At 29.2% G+C, this 20745-nt stretch overlaps 3 protein-coding genes across 4 annotated transcripts; 2 read left to right on the forward strand and 1 right to left on the reverse strand.

Annotated features, from left to right (window-relative positions):
- Positions 1–864: 864 nt before the first annotated feature.
- Positions 865–4951, forward strand: PGO_126800 (hypothetical protein, conserved; the record flags this gene model as incomplete). Its single annotated transcript, XM_028689470.1, has 2 exons — positions 865–4218; positions 4712–4951. 2 exons carry the CDS (start codon positions 865–867, stop codon positions 4949–4951), a joined length of 3594 nt encoding a protein of 1197 aa, XP_028545271.1.
- A 521-nt stretch (positions 4952–5472) lies between these two features.
- PGO_126810 lies at positions 5473–13950 on the reverse strand (the record flags this gene model as incomplete). Of its 2 annotated transcripts, none has more annotated exons than XM_028689471.1 (6): positions 5473–6747; positions 7159–9598; positions 9774–10163; positions 10330–10631; positions 13662–13709; positions 13834–13950. In XM_028689471.1, the coding sequence occupies 6 exons, from the start codon at positions 13948–13950 to the stop codon at positions 5473–5475; spliced, it is 4572 nt and encodes a 1523-aa protein (XP_028545272.1). The 2 variants fall into 2 exon arrangements, with proteins under 2 accessions (XP_028545272.1, XP_028545273.1); XM_028689472.1 differs by lacking the exons at positions 5473–6747; positions 7159–9598; positions 9774–10163; positions 10330–10631 and adding exons at positions 11364–11716; positions 11944–12208; positions 12490–12831; positions 12945–13175.
- Positions 13951–17144: 3194 nt separating this feature from the next.
- On the forward strand, positions 17145–20384 carry PGO_126830 (hypothetical protein, conserved; the record flags this gene model as incomplete). The annotated part of the gene is made up of 1 exon (XM_028689473.1): positions 17145–20384. One exon carries the CDS (start codon positions 17145–17147, stop codon positions 20382–20384), a length of 3240 nt encoding a protein of 1079 aa, XP_028545274.1.
- Positions 20385–20745: the final 361 nt, after the last annotated feature.

Consider the following 20745-nt stretch of genomic DNA (forward strand, 5'->3'; position numbering starts at 1 on the left):
GGCATTTTTCACTGAGTGAAAATTAAAAAACTTCAGGCAAACTGAAAAAATAGATTAACTGTGGTCTTCAAAAAATGAAAATAGAAAGATCACATTTTTGGTACACGTATTTGCATTCATATATGGCTCTTGTATGTGAAGGTGAGAATCCAAAAAACCAAGGAGAAAAAAAAAAAAAAAAAAAAAAAAAAAAAAAAAAAAAAAATTGAACAAATTTTAGAAACGCTTGTTTACACTTTTTATCTTTTAACAATTCTAAAAGTGGAAAGGTGAATTTTTTAATCGCCCTAAGCTGTAACCTAGCTCTTGTGTTTTATCTTTAAATTTTTCTTATGCACTATTTGTCTAAGGGAAACACTACAAGGAGTGAAATAAAATAAGATTGCTACACAGGCAGTTAACACATTTGACTTGAAGCTTAATCAACGGTTCTGTTTGCTGTGTTTCTTCTTGCAAATTTTTTTGATTAATTTTAGAATACGTTTTGTTTTTGCATCATATATTTATTTTATTTTATTTTTTTTTTTTTTTGTTTATTTTCTTCAGCAACCTTTCCCCCCCACACGCTCATATCAGTCCGTCTGCGCACCCAACAAAAGCAGGCTTGACTCGTTACACTTTTGTGAAATTGGTTAAAAAAGCTATAAAAATAAAAAAAAATATATATATGTATATGGATATATGTATATACAAAAGAAACAAACATGTAGTGCCAAAATTGAAGCTTCCCAGCACAACACCAGAAGGAAAAAAAAAAAAAAAAAAAAAGGAAAAAACCGAAAGCCTGAATAAGGGGAAAGACATAATTTTTTCGTTAAGCCATCGCAACGCTATTCTCAAGTAGAATAGCTGCAGTTATATCCCATGGATATAATGAGAAAGGAAAAAGTGCAAAGGAATAGGATTGAGGAGAAGGATGACAATGATGATAGTGATAACTTCCAAAGTGTATACAAAAGAGTAGTAGTAAAGAACAGGATTTTAAACGAAAAGACAAACAGCAAAAATGCATTTTTAGAGATGTTAGAAATAAGCAGAGTTAATGATTATAATATAATGATGAAATATGAGTACATACTAAAGCTGTGTTTTTTTAGTAGCAATGTAAATGTTTTAAATGTATACAGATTGGTAAAGTCTGAATATGAAAAAGAATTTGATGAAGTAGCAGCTTATTTGAGAAGCAATATTTTAATTAGTATAATGGATACGAATCAAATAAATGATAAGAGTGAACATGTAGGTGAATATTTTATAAAAAATTATGAACAGCTGAAAAATTTCGAATACATAATAGGGAATACAGATTATCCATTAGGATTTGAAAAAAATACTAATGGGATATTTCGAGTGTACCTATTTAAAATAATACCTAGTAGAACTCTCTTATTAAATGAAACTAATTTGGATTATATAAAAAATGGCGAAATTCCAAATAATTATGATTCCATTGCAGTAGATAGAGAATTATATTATGAACAAATGGGTTCATTGAATCTAAAGCCAGGTGGAAAGGAAAATGAAACAATAAGAAGCGGTTACACCAAGGGTGGTAATAAGAGCAATAATACAAAAACTGGCACAAATTATAGCTATATATATAAAGTAAAATCTGCAGAACAAGTTCTACCTTTATTACTAATTGAATTTGAATTCAAATGCTTACGAGTCGATATTAGTGTTCCTATATGTGAATACTGCTACACTACTAAAGCTATTTATTATTGTCATAATGATAAAGTACATTTATGTGATGTATGTGATATAAAACATCACGAAAAAAATAGAATTTTGAAAAATCATAAAAGAATACATATATCAGAATCACCATATCAGTTTGGGAAATGTGCGTATCATCCAAACGAATTAGTGGAAAGTATTTGTATGAAATGTTATTGTAGCCTTTGTTCTAATTGTCTCTTAATAGGGAGCCATTCAAGGAGTAATTGTCGTAATCATCCCATTGTTAATATAAAAGATGCGTTTATTTTATCAAATAAGAAAAAGTCATTAAGTGATATAAATTTAGAAAATAGGAAGATAAGAATATTGAATTTGCTAAAAAAAAAACACAAATTGTTAGCAGAGATTTACTCTAATTATACTTCATTACAAAAAAGAATAGATACATTGTATAAATATATAATTGATGAATTAAAAGTTTTAAAAAAAAAAAAAATGCAATTTTTAATGGCATTGAAAAGAGCGGTATTGTCTCAATTGTTAATAATCGAGTGGACAGAAGCTTTTTTTTTTCACACAAAATTATCATTGAATTTATCCGATTTCATTTTATATCAAAAAAAACATGAATTGGTTATTCAATTTTTAATGGCAAATAATTGGAAAGACCTGAATTTGATTAAACATGCACCGTATTGGTTATTCCAAAAAATTTTTGTCAAATCGAATTTATGCATATATGAAGATAATTTTTTTAAACTCAATTTTATCAGCCCAAAAGATCTCGAAAGTGGAATTCCCAAAAATAATTTAGTTAAAAAGGGATGTATTCTGAAAGCAAATGAAAATCGATTAGAAGACATGTACAATTTTAACAATGTTCTTAATGATAAGAAGGGATACTTAGGGTTATACGACGAAACAAATTTTGAAGAAGAATCACAGGAGGGGGGAGAGGAAGAGAATGAAGAAGAAGAGAAAAAAAAAAACAAGAATCAGACTAGTGTTAAATACTCAGGGATAGGTTCTAACGATGTGGATGAATTATCGAAAGAAATACGAACGAATCAGTGGAAAAACATTTCGTTCAATTTAAGACATACGAAAGAAATAGAAGATACAGGTGAATTAAGCACACATGAGATTCAAAACATTTTAACATTGAATAAGGATTATTCATCATTGTACGATTTGACAGAGGATAAACCAACCAACAGTAATTTGTTATGCGGACTATTTCGAGATGAACATGAGTTGAAAAATTTACAAGATAGGAAAACCCCACTGAAACAATCACATATGTACAAAGAATTGTGGAAACATTTGGTTAATTACAAATATATAAATGTTATACATATACTTAAAGCAAAGTGCAGTTTGAATACCTTGCTGTTAACTTATTCCTTTTTTAACGTTTCTAATTATTATGATTGTATGGAAGACATAGTGAAGCACATAATTAAACATGAAATATACACACTACTTAATAAAAACATTGACTATCATACTAAGATGAAAGTAACTCAAGTTTTGGATAATGTGGCCACTTTGTTATGTCTTCGAAGATTTAAATTGGCACCACTAATTGATAAATATATAGAATTATGCTTTTCAAAAATTGAAAAGGAAGAAAAGGAAATTCTTTCCTATACGCGACAGAAACAGAAAAAAGATGAACATGTGTATGAAAACAGTTATAAACAAATAGAGAAGAATTTAACATCGGTAGAATTATCATTTGGGAAAGTGGAAAGTAGTAATAATATGCATAATGAAAATGTTCCTCTTATGATGTTAAAAAAGGAGCAAAATGGTTACTGCAAAATTGAAAAGGATAAGGAAAAAAGCACCAGTATTGAATCAAATGAAAAGAAAGGGGCCATATCAAGAGGAGTAAATAACATTTTAGAAGTAGATCAAACCGTGCTTGAAGAAGACAATACAATTATTGAAGACATAAATACCAAATTGGATGAAAAAGAATTCGTGAATATGAACAATCTTAATGATGCAGATGATGATGTATTGTGCTTAAATATAGATGAAAAAAAAGAATTCTCTATTTTAAAAAAAATAAATGAATATATATATATATATTTGGAAATGTTAATAAACGACTTGGTAAATATACCCCATAAGGATTTAAATGATGGAATACGATTAATATTTTATTTGATACATGACGAAATAGATGGAATGAATAAGAATTTAATGATGAATGAAAAGAAATACAGTATACATACCTTATCCTTATGTTTAGACTTATTCCTAAACTCTGTGTTATATCCATATATTTTTTATGTACACGAGGAAAATGTGAATGCACAGATACGGACAAATTACATGCTTTATCAAAAGGTGGTGATTATGTTTGGTCAAATCTTACGAGAAATTTCTATATACATTTTTCAAATTTACAATTTGGGCATGTACGACAATAATTTGAAGGCTTTTATAAATAATATTAAGGATAATAAAATACTCCTAGATAAAGCAACCAATGAGAAGATGTTTTTCCTCGACGTTTCTCAGAAGGTTCGCGTTCCTCTGCCCTTATTGGGAGCAAATTTTTGATAGCCCCCTTAATCTGACCATTAATACATCTATTCCTATTCCTATTCCTATTCCTATTTGTTTTTTTTTTTTTTTTTTTTTTTTTTTTTTTTTTTTTTTTTTTTTTTTTTTTTTTTTTTTTTTTTTTTTTTTTTTAATTTTTTGGGGTTTTTTTTTTTTTTTTTTTTTTTTTTTTTTTATAACGTTCTTTTTTTTTTTTTTTTTTTTTTTTTTTTTTTTTTTTTTTTTTTTTTTTTTTTTTTTTTTTTTTTTTTTTTTTTTTTTTTTTTTTTTTTTTTTTTTTTTTTTTTTTTCATATCTGTTTTTGCTTCTTTGTTTTTATGATGTCAATTGTTAGGGGCTTTTTCTATAGACTAATTCTTCTTTCAAAAGAAAGGAATTATTACCTGACCTTTTGCTTGACACCATCGCATAAAGACATTCCATTTTTAATTATTCCTCACTGTATTTTTAGCTTTTCAAATGGATCATCAAAAATTTGGAGTCGCCTAGGTTCTATTCCCCTATGAAGTGGAATTCTAGTGAGACGGTGGAAAAAAGTTACGAGCGCATAATCAATGAAATAGTTAGTATTGACAAATCGTCAGCAAATAATTGCATAAATGAAAATGTGGATTATAACGTCTTATTCAGCACATCGAATTTTAAGGAGATATTGTCTCTTTGCTACTCTATACAAAACAGTTGCACATGAGTAACGGTGCAAAATAGCGGAAAAATAAAACACAAATCCTATGAAATTCAATGTAAAACGGTAACTATAATACACACCAGTAGGTGTGCAAACAAATGAGGAGATATCAGAACATGCATCATTAATGTGCATGCACTTGGATTCAGATGGTTGTGACAGTTGGTATGAAATTTTCCAATTGATGAACGACTGAAAAGGAGAGTGGCTAGAAAAGAATTTGGAAGAATAATTGACAGAAATATCATGTATGCATATTTAAGCAGAGGCGTATGGATAACTGAGCACTGATAAAATATTCATGTGCTCTGGAATATACTTGTTACGAAAACATTTGAAAAATATTCTGAAGAGATGAAAAAATGAGAAAGAGATGAATACATAAAGAATTTTATAACGGTTTGGATGGCAAGGACGGCATGGATGGCATGTATGGAATGAATGGCATGAACGTCGAGGTTCGTGTTTGTCTATTCCTTTCCTGATAATTGAACTCATCGCGAAGGGTTTAAAAGGAGTATTTCTTACAAATGGTTTATGTTTTTGTAAACATGTGTCCACATATCTTGGGGTGATGTAATTCCACATGAAATGTGATAAGTTTGCGTTTGATTAAAGATGACATATAAGACCAGAAGGACATCTAATTTTTCGATTTTGTTCAATATGAGATTATCTTTTAATAAAAATTTATTCTTATGTTTTAGGGGAAAATGTGTTAACTGCATACCTGAAATTTTATCAATAAAGAATTTCAAATCCTTTGTTTTTTTATTTAAATAAGATAATTTGGCATTTTCTATTAGGTAGTCAGAATAATTGTAATAATTTTTTGTAAAATTATGAAAACTAGAAAGAACTTCATTTTTTATAAGATTTAAATCTTTTGGATTTGTCTGAACAAATAAGGTAAAAAAGCCTGCAAAATATTTCTCATAATTTAAAAATTCAAAAGAAGAATCATATGTTAATTCTTTTTTTTCTCTCAAGTAATGAAATAATTTGCTATTTAATATGTACTGAATGACGTAAGATATTGCGTTGAAAAATAAAGGATTAGTATATAATTTTTTTTTTTTTTTAAGCAGTTCTGTGAAATTTTCTTTTTTGTATTGTTCCAAGTTTATATGACTCCTAATTTGGTAAAGCAATTCTATCAAACTGTCTTTTTCGATTTCTTCTTCTTTACTTTCCAGGTATATAACCTTTCTTAAAAAATGTAATAAGTATAGCGATATGTGTATCCCATTACTTAAGAACCCAAAATGATTTGCACTTTTTCCCATGAGAAGAAAAACAGCGTGATCTTCTTTTTCTTTTAAGTACACATAAGTAATTTCTTTGCTTTTCTTTTCGAAATTCTTGAGTGGGCATAGGAGATTATACTCATCGAATAAAATGTCCATTTTGTTATGTATACCATTTTCCGACATGGCATATTTATCGACATGCTGATTCACACCCACGTCTTCTTCCTCTTGTCCCCTTTCTGACAAATTCGTGCCTATGTCTGATGAGCTTATGGATATGTCTCCATTCCCTTGGTCATGAGCCATTAGAGGGGGATTTTCTTCTCTTCCAACGCGTAATGTTCCAAGGTAGTGTAGTACATAATAATGAATAAAATTGGATAAATTCCCCACAACGGTTAGTTCAAATAAGGAGGAATCGCTAAAAAGGTGCTTTAACACATTTTTAACCGTTTCAAGGTTTATCTTTTCGGCTTCTCTGATGTCAAAATTCTGGTATCCGATTGCACCGTCCGACAGGTACGAAATAGTTTGGCCAAGCAGGAAGGACTAAAAATAAATATAAAAAATGTAAAGCGGTAAAAGTGAAAAGCGGTGAAAGTGTAAAGCGGTGAAAGTGAAAAGCGGTGAAAGTGAAAAGCGGTGAAAGTGTAAAGCGGTGAAAGTGAAAAGCGGTGAAAGTGAAAAGCGGTGAAAGTGAAAAGCGGTGAAAGTGAAAAGCGGTGAAAGTGAAAAGCGGTGAAAGTGAAAAGCGGTGAAAGTGTAAAGCGGTAAAAGTGTAATGCGGTAAAAGTGTAATGCGGTAAAAGTGTAATGCGGTAAAAGCGTAGAGATAAAAACACAAAGTAAAAATAGAGTTATGGAACGGAAAATAATTAAAACATTTAGCACACATATGCACATAGCAACAGACGTGCATTCCATTTGGTGTGGGGTGTAACGAATTAGTGGTTTATATACCTGTAGACTATTCTTATACTCATAGAAATCTTTCCTAAGTTTGTCCACGACCCTTTGGAGAGAGGATTCCTCTATTCGGGTTTGTAATAAAATATTGTTAAGTATGGAAAAGGCAGAGTTAATATTATCATACTTGTTATACGTAAAAATATCAATAAAAAAATATTCGTCATTTACATCGATACATATATTTATGCTCTTGTTACTGCAGTGAATTTCTACATTTTCCCTACTGATGTTTTCTATTTCTCCCCCCTCAAAGAGGCAAATAATTGAAAATAATAATGTAAATACATTTTCTTTTTTTTTTTTTAATATATCATTATGTGGTATGATTAATCTCAAGTAGATATGCTTTTTGTCTATCTGTGTGTTATACAAGTTTACTTTTATTCCGTTTTTCAGTTCATAATGTTCAATTTCTTCTTGCCCTTTCTTTGACAGTACATAATTTTTCAGATTCCTTGGATTCATTTTATCTCCTTCTTTTTGGTGCTGCATCTTCTGTGTAACTCTTTGTCGATTCCAGATGTCATTAAATATGTTATCCGTTTTATTATCCGTTTTGTTATTCGAGTTCACTAACATGTTTCTATCGCGCGAGTTATCAAACGTAGTTTCTACCACTGTTAGTTTTTCTTTTTGCATATCATCTATACCGTAACAGGATTGGAAGAAGGGAAAATTGGGGGCTGTGTCAAGAATAGCTGCTTCTTTAAACTTTGCAGAACTGTTCACATTGGAGGCATGCTCTAGAATTTGCAAAGGACAGAAAGGATTTTGATCGTCCAATTTGATTGGGTTAATTTTGTTCAGAATGAAAGTAAATATATCTTTGGAGGATATTTCTAGCTTTGGTTGCACATACTTAGCCATGTGCAAGTTTTTTGTTATGTTTTCATAGATATATTTGTTTGAAAGTAGTGTATTTTGGATGTTTATAGAATAGTCCGGTACATGAGCTAACGAATTGATGTTGTTTATAAACAATTTTTTTACATCTGCTTTGTTGAATAAATTGAAGTCATTGTGTGGGACATGAATAATAACACAGTTTGGTTTAAAATTAGTACGTTCATTGAATATGTTAAATAAATATTCAAAATAAATTTTAGCAAAAGCGTTAATTTCTTCTATTTTTAAATTATCAAAAGTTTCTTGCTTCAATTTTTTTTCTCTCACTTCGTTCAGATAAATATGTTTACATGAATTATAGTCGATAATTTTTTGGATTTCATCTGAATACATTTCATTCATTCGTGTTTCCGAAATTTCTCCTTTGTCTTCACTTGCTTCATTTGCTTCATTTGCTTCATTTGCTGCATTTTTTTCATTTTCTTCATTTTCTGGGTGTGTCAGCTTCATATGCTTTGCTCCTCCTGAACTGCTGGCAGGGTTTTCATCACCTGCGCTATCCTCGTCATACTGAATCTCATTGACCCTGTAGTTTTGCAATTCATCATTACTAAAGCCATAATCTCTCAAACTTTTAATGAAGTTATAAAAAGCTGTTACAGTTTGAGGGAATGATTTTGTTGTCGTTTTTATTTCTACAGTTCTGATTGTAGCTCCTTCGTTAATATTCGTATACTCATTAATATCTATACTATTAAATAGGTCACGTTTGTATATATTGAATCGAAAAGACAGACAATAAAACATGACATCTTTCATTACATATACTTTGTAATCTTCCATAGTCCGAATACTCTTTATTTCCTCTTTCAGTAGTATATTTATATTGACATTATTTAATGAATATTTTATAATTTCAAAATCTGTTATAATATTTGTATTTTTACATGGCTTGTTCAAAGTTTTTTCTTCTTCCAAACTTGGTTTATATTTTTTATTTAGATAAGCTCTGAATTTTAATTCACTCATGGCTTCGTTCTTAAATTCCTTTCGATATTCTTTCAGCTTCTTTGCATCTATGATGTTATCATCCAGGCATGTATCACCATGTTCGTCTCTGTTATCAGTGAATTCGCTTTTTTTACCCTCCTTGCTTTTTCTGTCTGTGCTTGTTTTTACTTCTCCTTCTCTTGCTTCCCTATCATTTATGTTTGCACTTCCTATGCTATATTCCTCACTTTGATCGGTATGCATCCCATTTGATGAAATTTTTTGCGTGTGTTCATTTTCTGTGGTATACTGACCAAACATGTGCACAATTGCTGGTAGGTTTTTATTTCTAGATCTCAATGTGTTGTCATTTAGTATGTTAAGATATTTTATTTGATCAGATGTTAGATCATCCTTCTTCACATGCTGGAACTTTTCGCTTATTAACTTTCGACATATGTCCACGTTTATGTCTCCATAAACATATAAGTTTACATTTTCTGTTCTGAAAAATAAATCAAAGTATTGTTTGATGTCTTTCTGTTGATATCTCTTCAGCAGTTCGAGTTTTCCGATGGGCAGTCTATGGCTTAGTCTAAGGAGTGGAGGAAGGGGGAAAGTGATTCGTAAAAATTTGGTGTAATTTTGTCAGTTCAAATTTGGTGCAATATGGTAAATCAAGAGATTGAAGAGAAATTATTTGAACGAATGTTGAGTAGAGGGAACTCGAAGTTTCATGGCCCATTTTTTTTTCATTCTAGTATTCTCACCTGTTTTCCTTATGCAAAGTTTTTATAATGTCTGAGTTCATTTTATATTCCAGGGTATTAATAATGCTGTACTCTGAAAAAATTGCCTTTTTCTCCTTAATAATTCGTTCTTTATTAAATTGTGTATCTCCTTTTAGAACTTCCACCATGGTGTCAATACATTTGGACAAGATGGTATGTTTATAGTTAAATTCTTCAAGTGTATAAATATCATAATTTTCAATTTCATCTTCTCTAACATTTTTGATTACATTATCATACTTAAAATGACTAAAGGAATTTTCTTTGTACAAGTTATTGTTAAGACTTACACTTATGTAAAAGACAATATGATGAAAATCTGTGTAAGCATTCGTTCGTATGTTTTTGTCTATAATATTTTTCCTATTTCTGTAGAGGGTAATGGGGTAAGGAGGAGGATGATTTACACGTGTACGAAAAATCAAATATGTTTCAAGAAAATCAAATGTATGAATTCACTTCTTTGAATAAACAAAAAAATATATATGAACATGCAGGGGAAAAGAATTCACAGTGATCCTTCTTTTTTTCTTACTTAGATCCCATATAGGAAACGTGTTCACATAGGTGACTTATCCCTTGCTCATTTTTCTTTTCATTTACACTACCAGTGTTTATTTCCATGTATACATGCATCTCCTCGTAATTATAGTCAATAGGGTTCATGTACTTTTTATATTCATTAGAAATTTTATGAGACGGTAGTATTACATGATTTTCATTATTTAAAATGTACATTTTTTTATTTTTGTTTTTTCTTTTTTTGTAAATGATACTGCTCAATCTGTTCGGCAATTCGTACTTTATTAAGTCTTCATCTTCTTGTAATTCTTCTATCTGCAGTTAGATTTAAAGAGGGATGGGTGAGTATTATTTTGAGATGATACAATATGCATGTGCACAATTGCAGAAAAATAGTGCTATAAGCACATGATTAATGAAATGTTTTTCACACTCTTTGAGTCCCGTTTGTAATAAAATGAAATTTAAAACAAAAATATAGAAACAAGTGTCAATTTTATGTACAACATTGATTTTTTTTTTTTTTTTTTTTAAATTCGTGTCACATTGTCCGCATGAAGGGGTGTGGAAAATTGGGGAAAATAAGTAAAATGAAAAAGAAATGAAAAAAAAATATACATATGTGTATATATAACTGTGTATACACACATAGAGTAAAAATCTAAAATTGAAGTGTTACAAGTATGAAAAAAAAAAAAAAAAAAAAAGTTAAAAATAAGAACAAAAGGAATATTGTATTTTGTTCAGATGTGTAGCACATTTAATTCCCATAAAAAAGCACAGATTTTCTTGAACTTAAAAATGGCTGTTTTGTTTAATAAAAAAAGGAGGCGTAAAAAAAATTGCTGAAGAATATGTTATTTTTGTGGCCATGACAAGGTAGGCAAATGGGCTCAATTGTTTTTTTATTGTATCACATTACATTGTATCACATTACATTGTATCATATTACATTGTATCATATTACATTGTATTATACTACTCTGTATTATATTATATCTTTTTGTTTTATTTTTTTTAATTTAATATTTCTTCCTATTTTATCCATTACAACGTGAGTTCTATATTAAAATTACTGTTCAAATCATCGTCTATGTCTATATTGCTGTTATATAAATTTTTCATGTATAATGCGTACTGCTTAGCAAAATATGTAATAATTATATTTGCCCCTGATCTTATATAACTTTTAAAGAGTTCTGTCAAAATTTCATTTTCAAAATTTATATTTTCATTCATACATTTGACATAATTTTTAATCATCATATATTCACCAGAAACGTTATAAACAGCTAGGGGCACATTTACATTTTCTGTTATTCTGTTTCTAATCTTGCTTATTATATCTAAGTAAAATAAGGAAGGTTTGACCATTAGGATGTCAGCTCCTTCTCTGATATCTGCAATGAGCAGTAGAGGGAAGGGTTTAAAAAAAAAAAAAAAAAAAAAATAAAATTAAAAAGACATACAAAAATTTGGTTTGTGTACAAAACCATATGTTCTACGGTATACAAATACATATGTACACTTTTAGATAAGAATAAGACAAATGCAAACATGAATACTACGAACATATATTTATATTTAAGAATTTTTATTTTATTTTATTTTTTTTTTTTTTCATTACGCTTTTCCACATGGTTAAGATCGATGTATGTGTTGAAGTCGTGTTGATATGATTGCTTATTTTTGACGATATTTTTGGAAATGTTTGAGTTTAGAATTGATCTAAATGGTTTATACAAAGATGAGGAATATTTGCATGTATATGATAATATTAAGACATTTCTAAAATTATAAAAATCAAGATTTTTCCTAATCTGCTCAATTCTGTTATCCATGGAATCACTCGGGCAAACAACATCGGCCCCACTTTTAGCTAGGCATAAGGACTGTGGAAAAAAAAAAAAAATGGAACTAATGATTTTGTTTGTTGCTTACTTTGATTTTATTATTAGGACTGGAGTTGTTATTGCATGCATTGTTATTAATTTTATTTCTATTTCTCATCGCCCTTAATCATTTCCATCCCCATTAATCATTTCTATCTCAATTGTCGCTGCCACTTGTTTCCTTTCACTTTGCACACACATGTGAAATGTCGAAGGGGGAGGGAACGCTTTCAATAAGATAATGTTCTTAAATGATGTGAACCTTTTTCAAGTTCTATTACCTGCATAACAAGGGTGTGGACACTGATGTCGTTGAGTATTTCTCCCTTTTTCTCGTCATATATTCCATCGTGACCGTATATGTTGTATGGATCCAGGGCCACGTCCACATATATTACAACCTCATTTTTAAATTTTTCTTTTATTTTCTTTATTGTGTTACAGAAGTAGCTATTTTCGTTGTAACATTCGAAGCAGTATATCGTTTTGTTTTCTTCTCTTACTACTGGAAAAAACATAAAATGGTGAATATTCAGTTGTAAGCATTCTTCTATTTCTTTCACTATTCCTTCAAAGTTGTATGTATATATTCCATCCAATTGTGTTTCTCTTTTTGGAGTATCCTATGGGGGTGGTGGTGGTGGAAGGTGGAGCAGGGGAAAAAAAATGTATACATAAGCACGAATGATGTATGCATGTATGCATATTTGCTTTTGCATGTGATTGCCTATAGTACCTCTTCATGAATAAACATCGGGTAAATAAAGTTGGATATTCGTATACTAGTGTTGTTGTACAATGAACGCAAATGTTTATTCCTCTTTATTCGCCTTTCCCTCCTATTTGTTTCAATATATATATTGTTATTTATGTCTTTCGCAAAATTTTTCAAGTTGCATTGGTTTGCTACATTTTCATTGTACATGTCTTCAGTCGATTTCTCGTTTTTACTTAAATTGCACAAATTCTAATTATGATTTTTAGAATTTGAAATAAACAATGCGTTTTGAATTAAAAGAAATTCTATATGTATGCTTAATATATTGGGTCATTGAAATGTGCATAATTTTTGTAGAGTTTTCATCAAAGAAGTGATTACAGAGAAGTACGGAGAAAGTACAATTCAGATAAAATGGGGTAAAACAAAAGAATGGGTAACGAGAACATTGGTGACAAGTGAAGAAAAAAAAAAAAAAAAAAAAAAAAAGCATTACGTCAAGCGGTATTAACATTTTTATCCCCACAGTTTAACACGAATAAGAGCAACATATGAGATTTTATGACATAAATTTGCACTTCATGCACATGAAGAAGCACATTTACATTTCACTAAGTACGTATGTAAAATGATATTTGGGACGGACGACTTTTTTTTTTTTTTTTTTTTTTTTCTTAGTTTCAACGTTTTATAAACTTGGTTTAATCAGCGATTTCTTTATATTTTTATTCCTACGTTATTATTCTGAGGGTTATTCCATCTTCTTATTGGTGATTTGTATCTCTGAATTGGCGTTAGAAGGGAGAGAAGGATAATAAACATTTGTAATGTCTTTTATTTGCTTATATACGATGTTTTGTGTGTACACATATATATATGCACATCATCTAAAGTGGATAATTGTTACCTTTGTTGATTGTGGTGAATACAGAATATAGGCGTTTTTACTGAAGTTGCTATTAAGACAACATACCAAATTGAGCAGAGAAAAATAAAATAAAATGATTCTGTTTATTTTTATCATTTTCGGTATATTTTCCAAATAAAACTGTTAAAATGATAAAATAAGCACATTAAAGTCGAATGCTTACATGGAACTTTTTATTTTTTCATATATAGTTCAAAACTGAAGAAGCTCATTGGTGTTGGGAACAAAGGGCGAGTTGGATAGGCAAATACTAATATGTAGCTTTAACATTTTTCTTTATTTTTTTTTTTATTTTTATTTTTTCTTTTTCCCTTTTTTATTTATATTTATGTTCCTTTATTTTGTGGTTGTATAAAACTGCATAATTTATAAGCACTACAAGCACTACTTTATTAAATGACACTTATATTGTGTTTATTTCGTTTTTGCAGTTTTGAGGACTATATGCTTAATGTTAACTGGAAAAAAAAACTTCTACCAACATAACAATTTTCGGCTGGTTTGGCGCTTGAAAAAATTATTGATTAAACCCACGTTCATTTTTGTTCATTAAGGAAATGTAGGAATATTTCCCATAAAATAATTTAAAAAAAAATTCATTCTACCGTTTTGCTTACATGTATATATTTATATATATGTGTAGTTATGCTCATATATATATACTCTTTTCAAGAAACACAGAATATCATTTTGTTAAGAAGCAAAGAGGTTTGAAATTTTAGCTATTTTAAAAGTTCGTAGAAAAAAGAAACGAGGGGTGTAGATGAGTTCAGGAAATAATTATGTTAAAAATTTGGTTTTCTTGATTACATGAATACACTGGAATGCGCCGTTGTCACGACACAAGTTTATGGTAATGTATGCAGTCAAAAGGTGCTAGCATATGTATTATTTGTATATATATATTTTTTATGCATACTTGTACATATGCATATTATTGCGCAATAGTGCTTGCAGTTGAAAAAGGGTGTAAGATATATAGGAATATCCGTGAAAATTAAAAATAAAGCAAAAAAAAAAAAAAAAAAAAAAAAAAAAACAAACACACAAGCAAACAAAGAAATAATTTAAGTTTGCAAAGTGCGACAAACATAATTACGATTTAAATAAAGCAATATCATATATAAAAATAGCTAGGTGTAAACTATCACCCTTTGTGAGGGAAATTTACTTCCCTGTAGTTGAATTGCTATATCCTTTTAAATGGTTACTTGTTAAAAATCAAAACTGCTTTGTTAAATGAAAAATGATTTCTGTTGTGCTGAAAATTTCCGGAATGAACAAATACAAAAAAGCAAAAAAAAAAAAAAAAAAAAAAAAGACCCTGAAAAGGTGTAACATTTTGTACAGCATAAAAAAACATTATTTTATGACATACACTGTCTGAATATATTTGGAGATAAAAAGAACAATAATTTGGAACAATTATATAATTATTGGTTCAGTCATTTTTTTATATATTTTTGTTTTGGAAAATCTCCATAATCATAGATTATATAAACGTCGTTGCTTAGTCCTTTGCCTATACAAAGTTTAAGAATCGCAGTGCAGTCATTTTGTCATAAACGGTGTTATATTATTGGAGATAAAAACAATTGTAAAATACGCAAAACCATATTTCTTGTGTTTAACTTAAAACGTAATGTAAGAAAAAATGCTTGATCAATTTTGAGATGAAAGTGTTTGTGTAAACAGTTTTATGAGCTAACCATTTTAGCTTAGCTTTTTTAAAAAAAAAAAAAAAAAAAAAAAATCTTAATCGTAAATGTAAATGTAAAAAAAAAAAAAAAAAAAAAAAAAAAAAAATTATGAACAGTGCAGAACTTTTTAAAATTTTCCATTTTTTTTACGATTTTTTTTATTTTTATTTTTTTGAAGCTCTGGGATATGATATATTGCATTTTACTTCACTTTTCACGTTCGCATTTTGTTATTCTTTTTAAAATATCTTATTAAAACACAAACGTTATTCGTTTTATCCAAAGTTCGGGATGTCTCAAACGAATAACGTAAAGTAAACAAAATAAATAAAAAGGCGAAATACTCTTATGTCCTGAAACGTGAAATAATACATGGGACATTTCATACATGTATTACTACGCCCCTCTATTTTTAACAAATATAAACAGTACTCACCTTTATGACGATATCGTAAAAAATAGACATTTTTTGAGTTGGGCGCATTTTTTTTTTTTTTTTTTGGATGTGTCTAGAGCATTATATAGAATACTTGTATTTTGTACTCCATCAAGCGTAACAGAGTGAATATTTGCATACGTGCACGTTTACCCCATATAAGTAAAGGCATTCCCCTGTATATTGCACACTTTTATTTAAGAGCTACTTAACAGCATGCACATGTTCATTTAATTCATTGAAACAGTGATTTGAAGTCACTCCATTATAAAGCATTTATGCATTATGATTCATTTTTTTTTTTCCTTTTTAAATCATCTGACGTGAGAAGTATATATATATATATATATTTTTAATTGAAAAATTGTCAATTGATAGCATATTTTTAATAGTAAAAAAATTAATTGTAAAGAGTGTCATATACCTGCGCCCATGTCTGAGTCGACTTTTTTTTTTTTTAATCTGTAACTTTTGGCAATACGACTTAACAACTAAGTGATACAATTGCGTGCATTACTTTTAGCACGAGCTTCAAAAATGCGCATTACGAAGAATGTCAAAATTAGAATAAAAATTGCTTTTTGACAGATTGTTCTAGAAGTTTTTTTTTTTATTTTTTTTTCATTTTATAACATTGCTTTTCTCTGCTTGTAGCTTCTGGCCACTTTTACACCATTGACATTAATGCGTGTCACTAAATTTTGAAAATAATTTTTTTAAGGAACCTTAGTATTTTTTTTTTAAAATATTAACATACACATTATGTACATATATACTCGTGCACATTGCACCTTGCACCATTTCGTTTCATGTGACATTTGACTGCGCTTCACCTCATGTTAAATTGCTTTCTTTATGTATACACGTAAATGTTACTAATTTTATTTTATTTTTTTTTATTTTTTTTTTCTCCACGATTCATGTTTTATTAAGAAATTTTTTGAAGTTTTTAAATAAATGTGGAAATAGCGGTTGATTAGTTGGTTATGTGAGATTTATCATCTGAGATAAGAAAAAAGGGACGATATACACACATTCATGTATGTATTATACATGCTCACATACATATATATATTTATACATGTTATATGTAACCACTTGCAACCAGGGAAACCACCTTAAATTAACTACTTTTACCGTCCCCAAAAAAAGAAATGGATGTTTTAAGAAGGAATAACGTGCTAAATCCGAGAATTAAAAGGAGCAGGAGTATAATTGAAAGGGAAGAAGGAAACCAGGAACATAGCAGCAACAATAATCATCAACTTGTCATTTATACGAATTCTTTTAAGAACAATTCGTTGTGTTATGCATGGAATGCATATTTTGATAAGAATAAAATAAAAAAAAATATTATGGTTTGTTGCGATTTAAATAAAATTTGTGATGATATATTAAAAGGAGTGGAGAACAATAGTTTGACAATTAAAACATTTTCCTTTTTACTTATTGGAGTATGTAACATATACAAAAAGAAGGTATATTTTATTGGTCAAGACTATGATTTTTTAAAAAGGAAAATTCTGTCTCTATACAAAAATAAGGATAGTGATTTGAACGATCCCACACTAACTAGTAAGGATTCCAAGAGAAGAAAAATAGGAAAAGACAATGAAGACGATAGTAATAAAAACGGAAGTAAAAAAAGATTAAACAGAAATTCACTTAATATAAAAAGGGGATCTCTCAGTATGAACGAATTCATTCCATCTGTAATGGACGATTTTACAGCAAGAAGATCTCGATTTTCCTTAAATGCTGATGAAATAAGTATTGCAGGAACGCAGAATAATGGATATAATGACATGTTTAATGATAATGAAATGAATAATCAAATGCTTATGGATATCTCTGGAATAAATTATCTTAACTTTGACACAGGAGGATATGATGATAATGATAATATTAATAGTAATGATAGAATAAATAATAACCATATTAATGTTAATAATGGAAGTATAAGTAATCGTAGTAGCATGGGAAATTATCATGTTATGGAAAAGGCCTTAGATGGTTCATACATTTCTAGAAATAGCATTCCTATGAACAATTTTGATGGACTAAATTCGCATAAATCATTGTCCGAGGCATTTAATGACCCCATGGATAATTTTAACATCGAAAATTCTATATTGAACAATATGATTCCAAAGAATATGTTTCCCAATTTGGAAGATTCGATGAATGAAAGGAGCAATATGATGGGAGAATTCAATAATTTAGAACTGAATTCAATGCACAGGAGCGATGGGTTCAATTGTATGAATCGTTTCAATGATGGATCGGCTAAATTGGACAATGCAGAGAGAGGGAATTTCCTGAACGATTATACCAATGTGGGAAATGAACAAGCGTTCCACGGGTATAACAATGGTATGGATTCATTTCATCAACCTTTTGGAAACATAAATGCACAAGAAAATGAAAACGGAATTATGCTGAACAGCAACAATCGAAATAATTTAATGAACAATTTTAGTGGTATTATTAGCCCATCTAGGAATTTGTCTAATGTACCTTACAACCTTTCTCCAGGAAATAAGAATTTCATGGGAATGTATAATAACATGAATACGTCAATGAATAACAGAAATGATCTATGGAATTTGAACCCGTTTATGAGTATGCATTCATTGAATAACAATAATGTAGATCCAAGAAATAATTATCCTCATTTTTCTCAAAGGATTCCAAATCATAATAAATTTGGAGATTTAGATATGATGAGTAATGTTATGGTAGGAAGCATGTTCAGTCCGCAAAAAAAAAAAAACATGTCAAAGAAGAATGACTATTTGGGAGCCCTAAATTTTGAATCTTACCATAATTTTGATTATTTTGATCAGAAGGATGATGATGCATTTATTAAGAAATTGAATACATTGCTTGGATTGGATGACGATGAAGAAGAGAAGGAAGCAGAAAAAGGAAAAGTGAATAAACCAGGTGAAGATAAAGGAGTTGATGATGGAAATAATATAAATGACGAAGAGGGAAAACAGAAGAATTCCAAAATAACAAATGCTGAGGAACATACAAATAACCAACTTCTTGTTATTGAGGGTCAAGGTAAAGATAAAGACAAAGAGGAAGCTTCTGTTCTGAATGAATCATCATCAAATCAGCTTGTAGGGAAAAAAAGAAAACTAGAAAAACATACTATTGATAAAAATTATATGATTAAAGATTCAGTAATGAAAACGATGATAAAAAATGAAAGTGTAGACTATAAGCATTTTTTAATAGATACGATAAACAACGAAATAAATGAAATGATGCAGAAGGAATATCCATCATTTAATTATTTCTTTTTGCAAACAAGCAATGATAAAATAAGAGCAGTGCACAAATTAGAAATAAATTTTGGTTATGAATCAATGGATTGCGAGAAGAAGAAAAAAATATTTGAAAGTTATTTAGCGTGTTCAGCTAATAATAAATCCTTTTTATATGAAAATAAAAGTGTGTTTGATCATTTTAGTATAAAAAAATGTTTGGACAATATTGATGATAGTATAATGTCTAATGATAATGATACACTTTCTAATCACTTCCTATCATTTGATGGGATTCACGAAGAAGGGACCATGAAAAGTGATAATAATATGATGATGAATTTTGAGGAAGTGCGAGAACAATTTGATGGAATGCAATTTGACATGCAGAATGTGAACTATACAAATGAGTATAAAAATAGATTCAGTATAGATCCATCTTTGTCGCAAAATGATCAGATAGATTTAAATTTGAACGATTTAAATTTGAATGATTTAAATTTGAACAATTTAAATTTGAACGATTTAAATGTGAACGATTTAAATGTGAACGATTTAAATGCGAAAGGTTTAAATGAAAAGGATGACATGGGATATAGTTTACACTTAGAAAGTCAAATGTCAAAAAGTTTAGTAATACAAGGAGAAAATGGTATCACAGAAAAAAATGACGAAATGAGTGAAAATGGAAACTTTTTAAATGATAGGCTGAATTCCGAATTTGATCCCTCGACAACGTCCCCTTTAAATTTGTCTATTACATCAAATTATGACTTCTCAAATGTTTTTACTAAAGACAATGAAAGTTCAGTACTGGATGATAAAAATGTTCAAATTGACATAAATTTAAATCAAGACTTTGATTTAATTGTAAAGGAGTTACTGGAAGTGTATAAAAATTTATCTACGAAAATTAATTACATTTTTTTTGATCTAATAACAAAAAATAGAAAATCGAAGGATGAAATATCTGTTCTGTTTTACATCACTTTACACTTGGCAAATTTGGGGTACATACACATTGTGCAGAAGCCTATACTGCCCGACCAGTTGGCTTCTTATAGTGAGAACTTCTCGAGGCCTATATTAATTCAGTACGTAGGTCAGAGAGATGAATGAGGTATCATCTGCCATTTTTGCGTTAAGCGATTGGATTCGTTTGTGAATTAACGAATGTATGGGAATTTGCGTTTCCAGTGACTGTATTTTTTTTGTCGGATGATGTTCTCATTGTTGTGTATACATGCATGTGGTTTAGGTTGAAGGATGGTGTGTGCTATGTGTACATACTTATACATATATACGCATATATATACTTACATATATATGTATATTTATATATATATTTACCTATTTCATTGCTGCCTTCTTCGGGCCAAGAAACCAAATATCTCTAGCTGCACATGTGGGAATAGAAATAAATACTTGAGTTCGAGCAAAAAGCAGATTGTTTCTTCCATTTTTCTGACCTTTTTGGCCT

Source organism: Plasmodium gonderi (genome assembly GCF_002157705.1).
Source record: "Plasmodium gonderi DNA, contig: Chr12, whole genome shotgun sequence".
Taxonomy (NCBI): Eukaryota; Apicomplexa; class Aconoidasida; order Haemosporida; family Plasmodiidae; genus Plasmodium; species Plasmodium gonderi.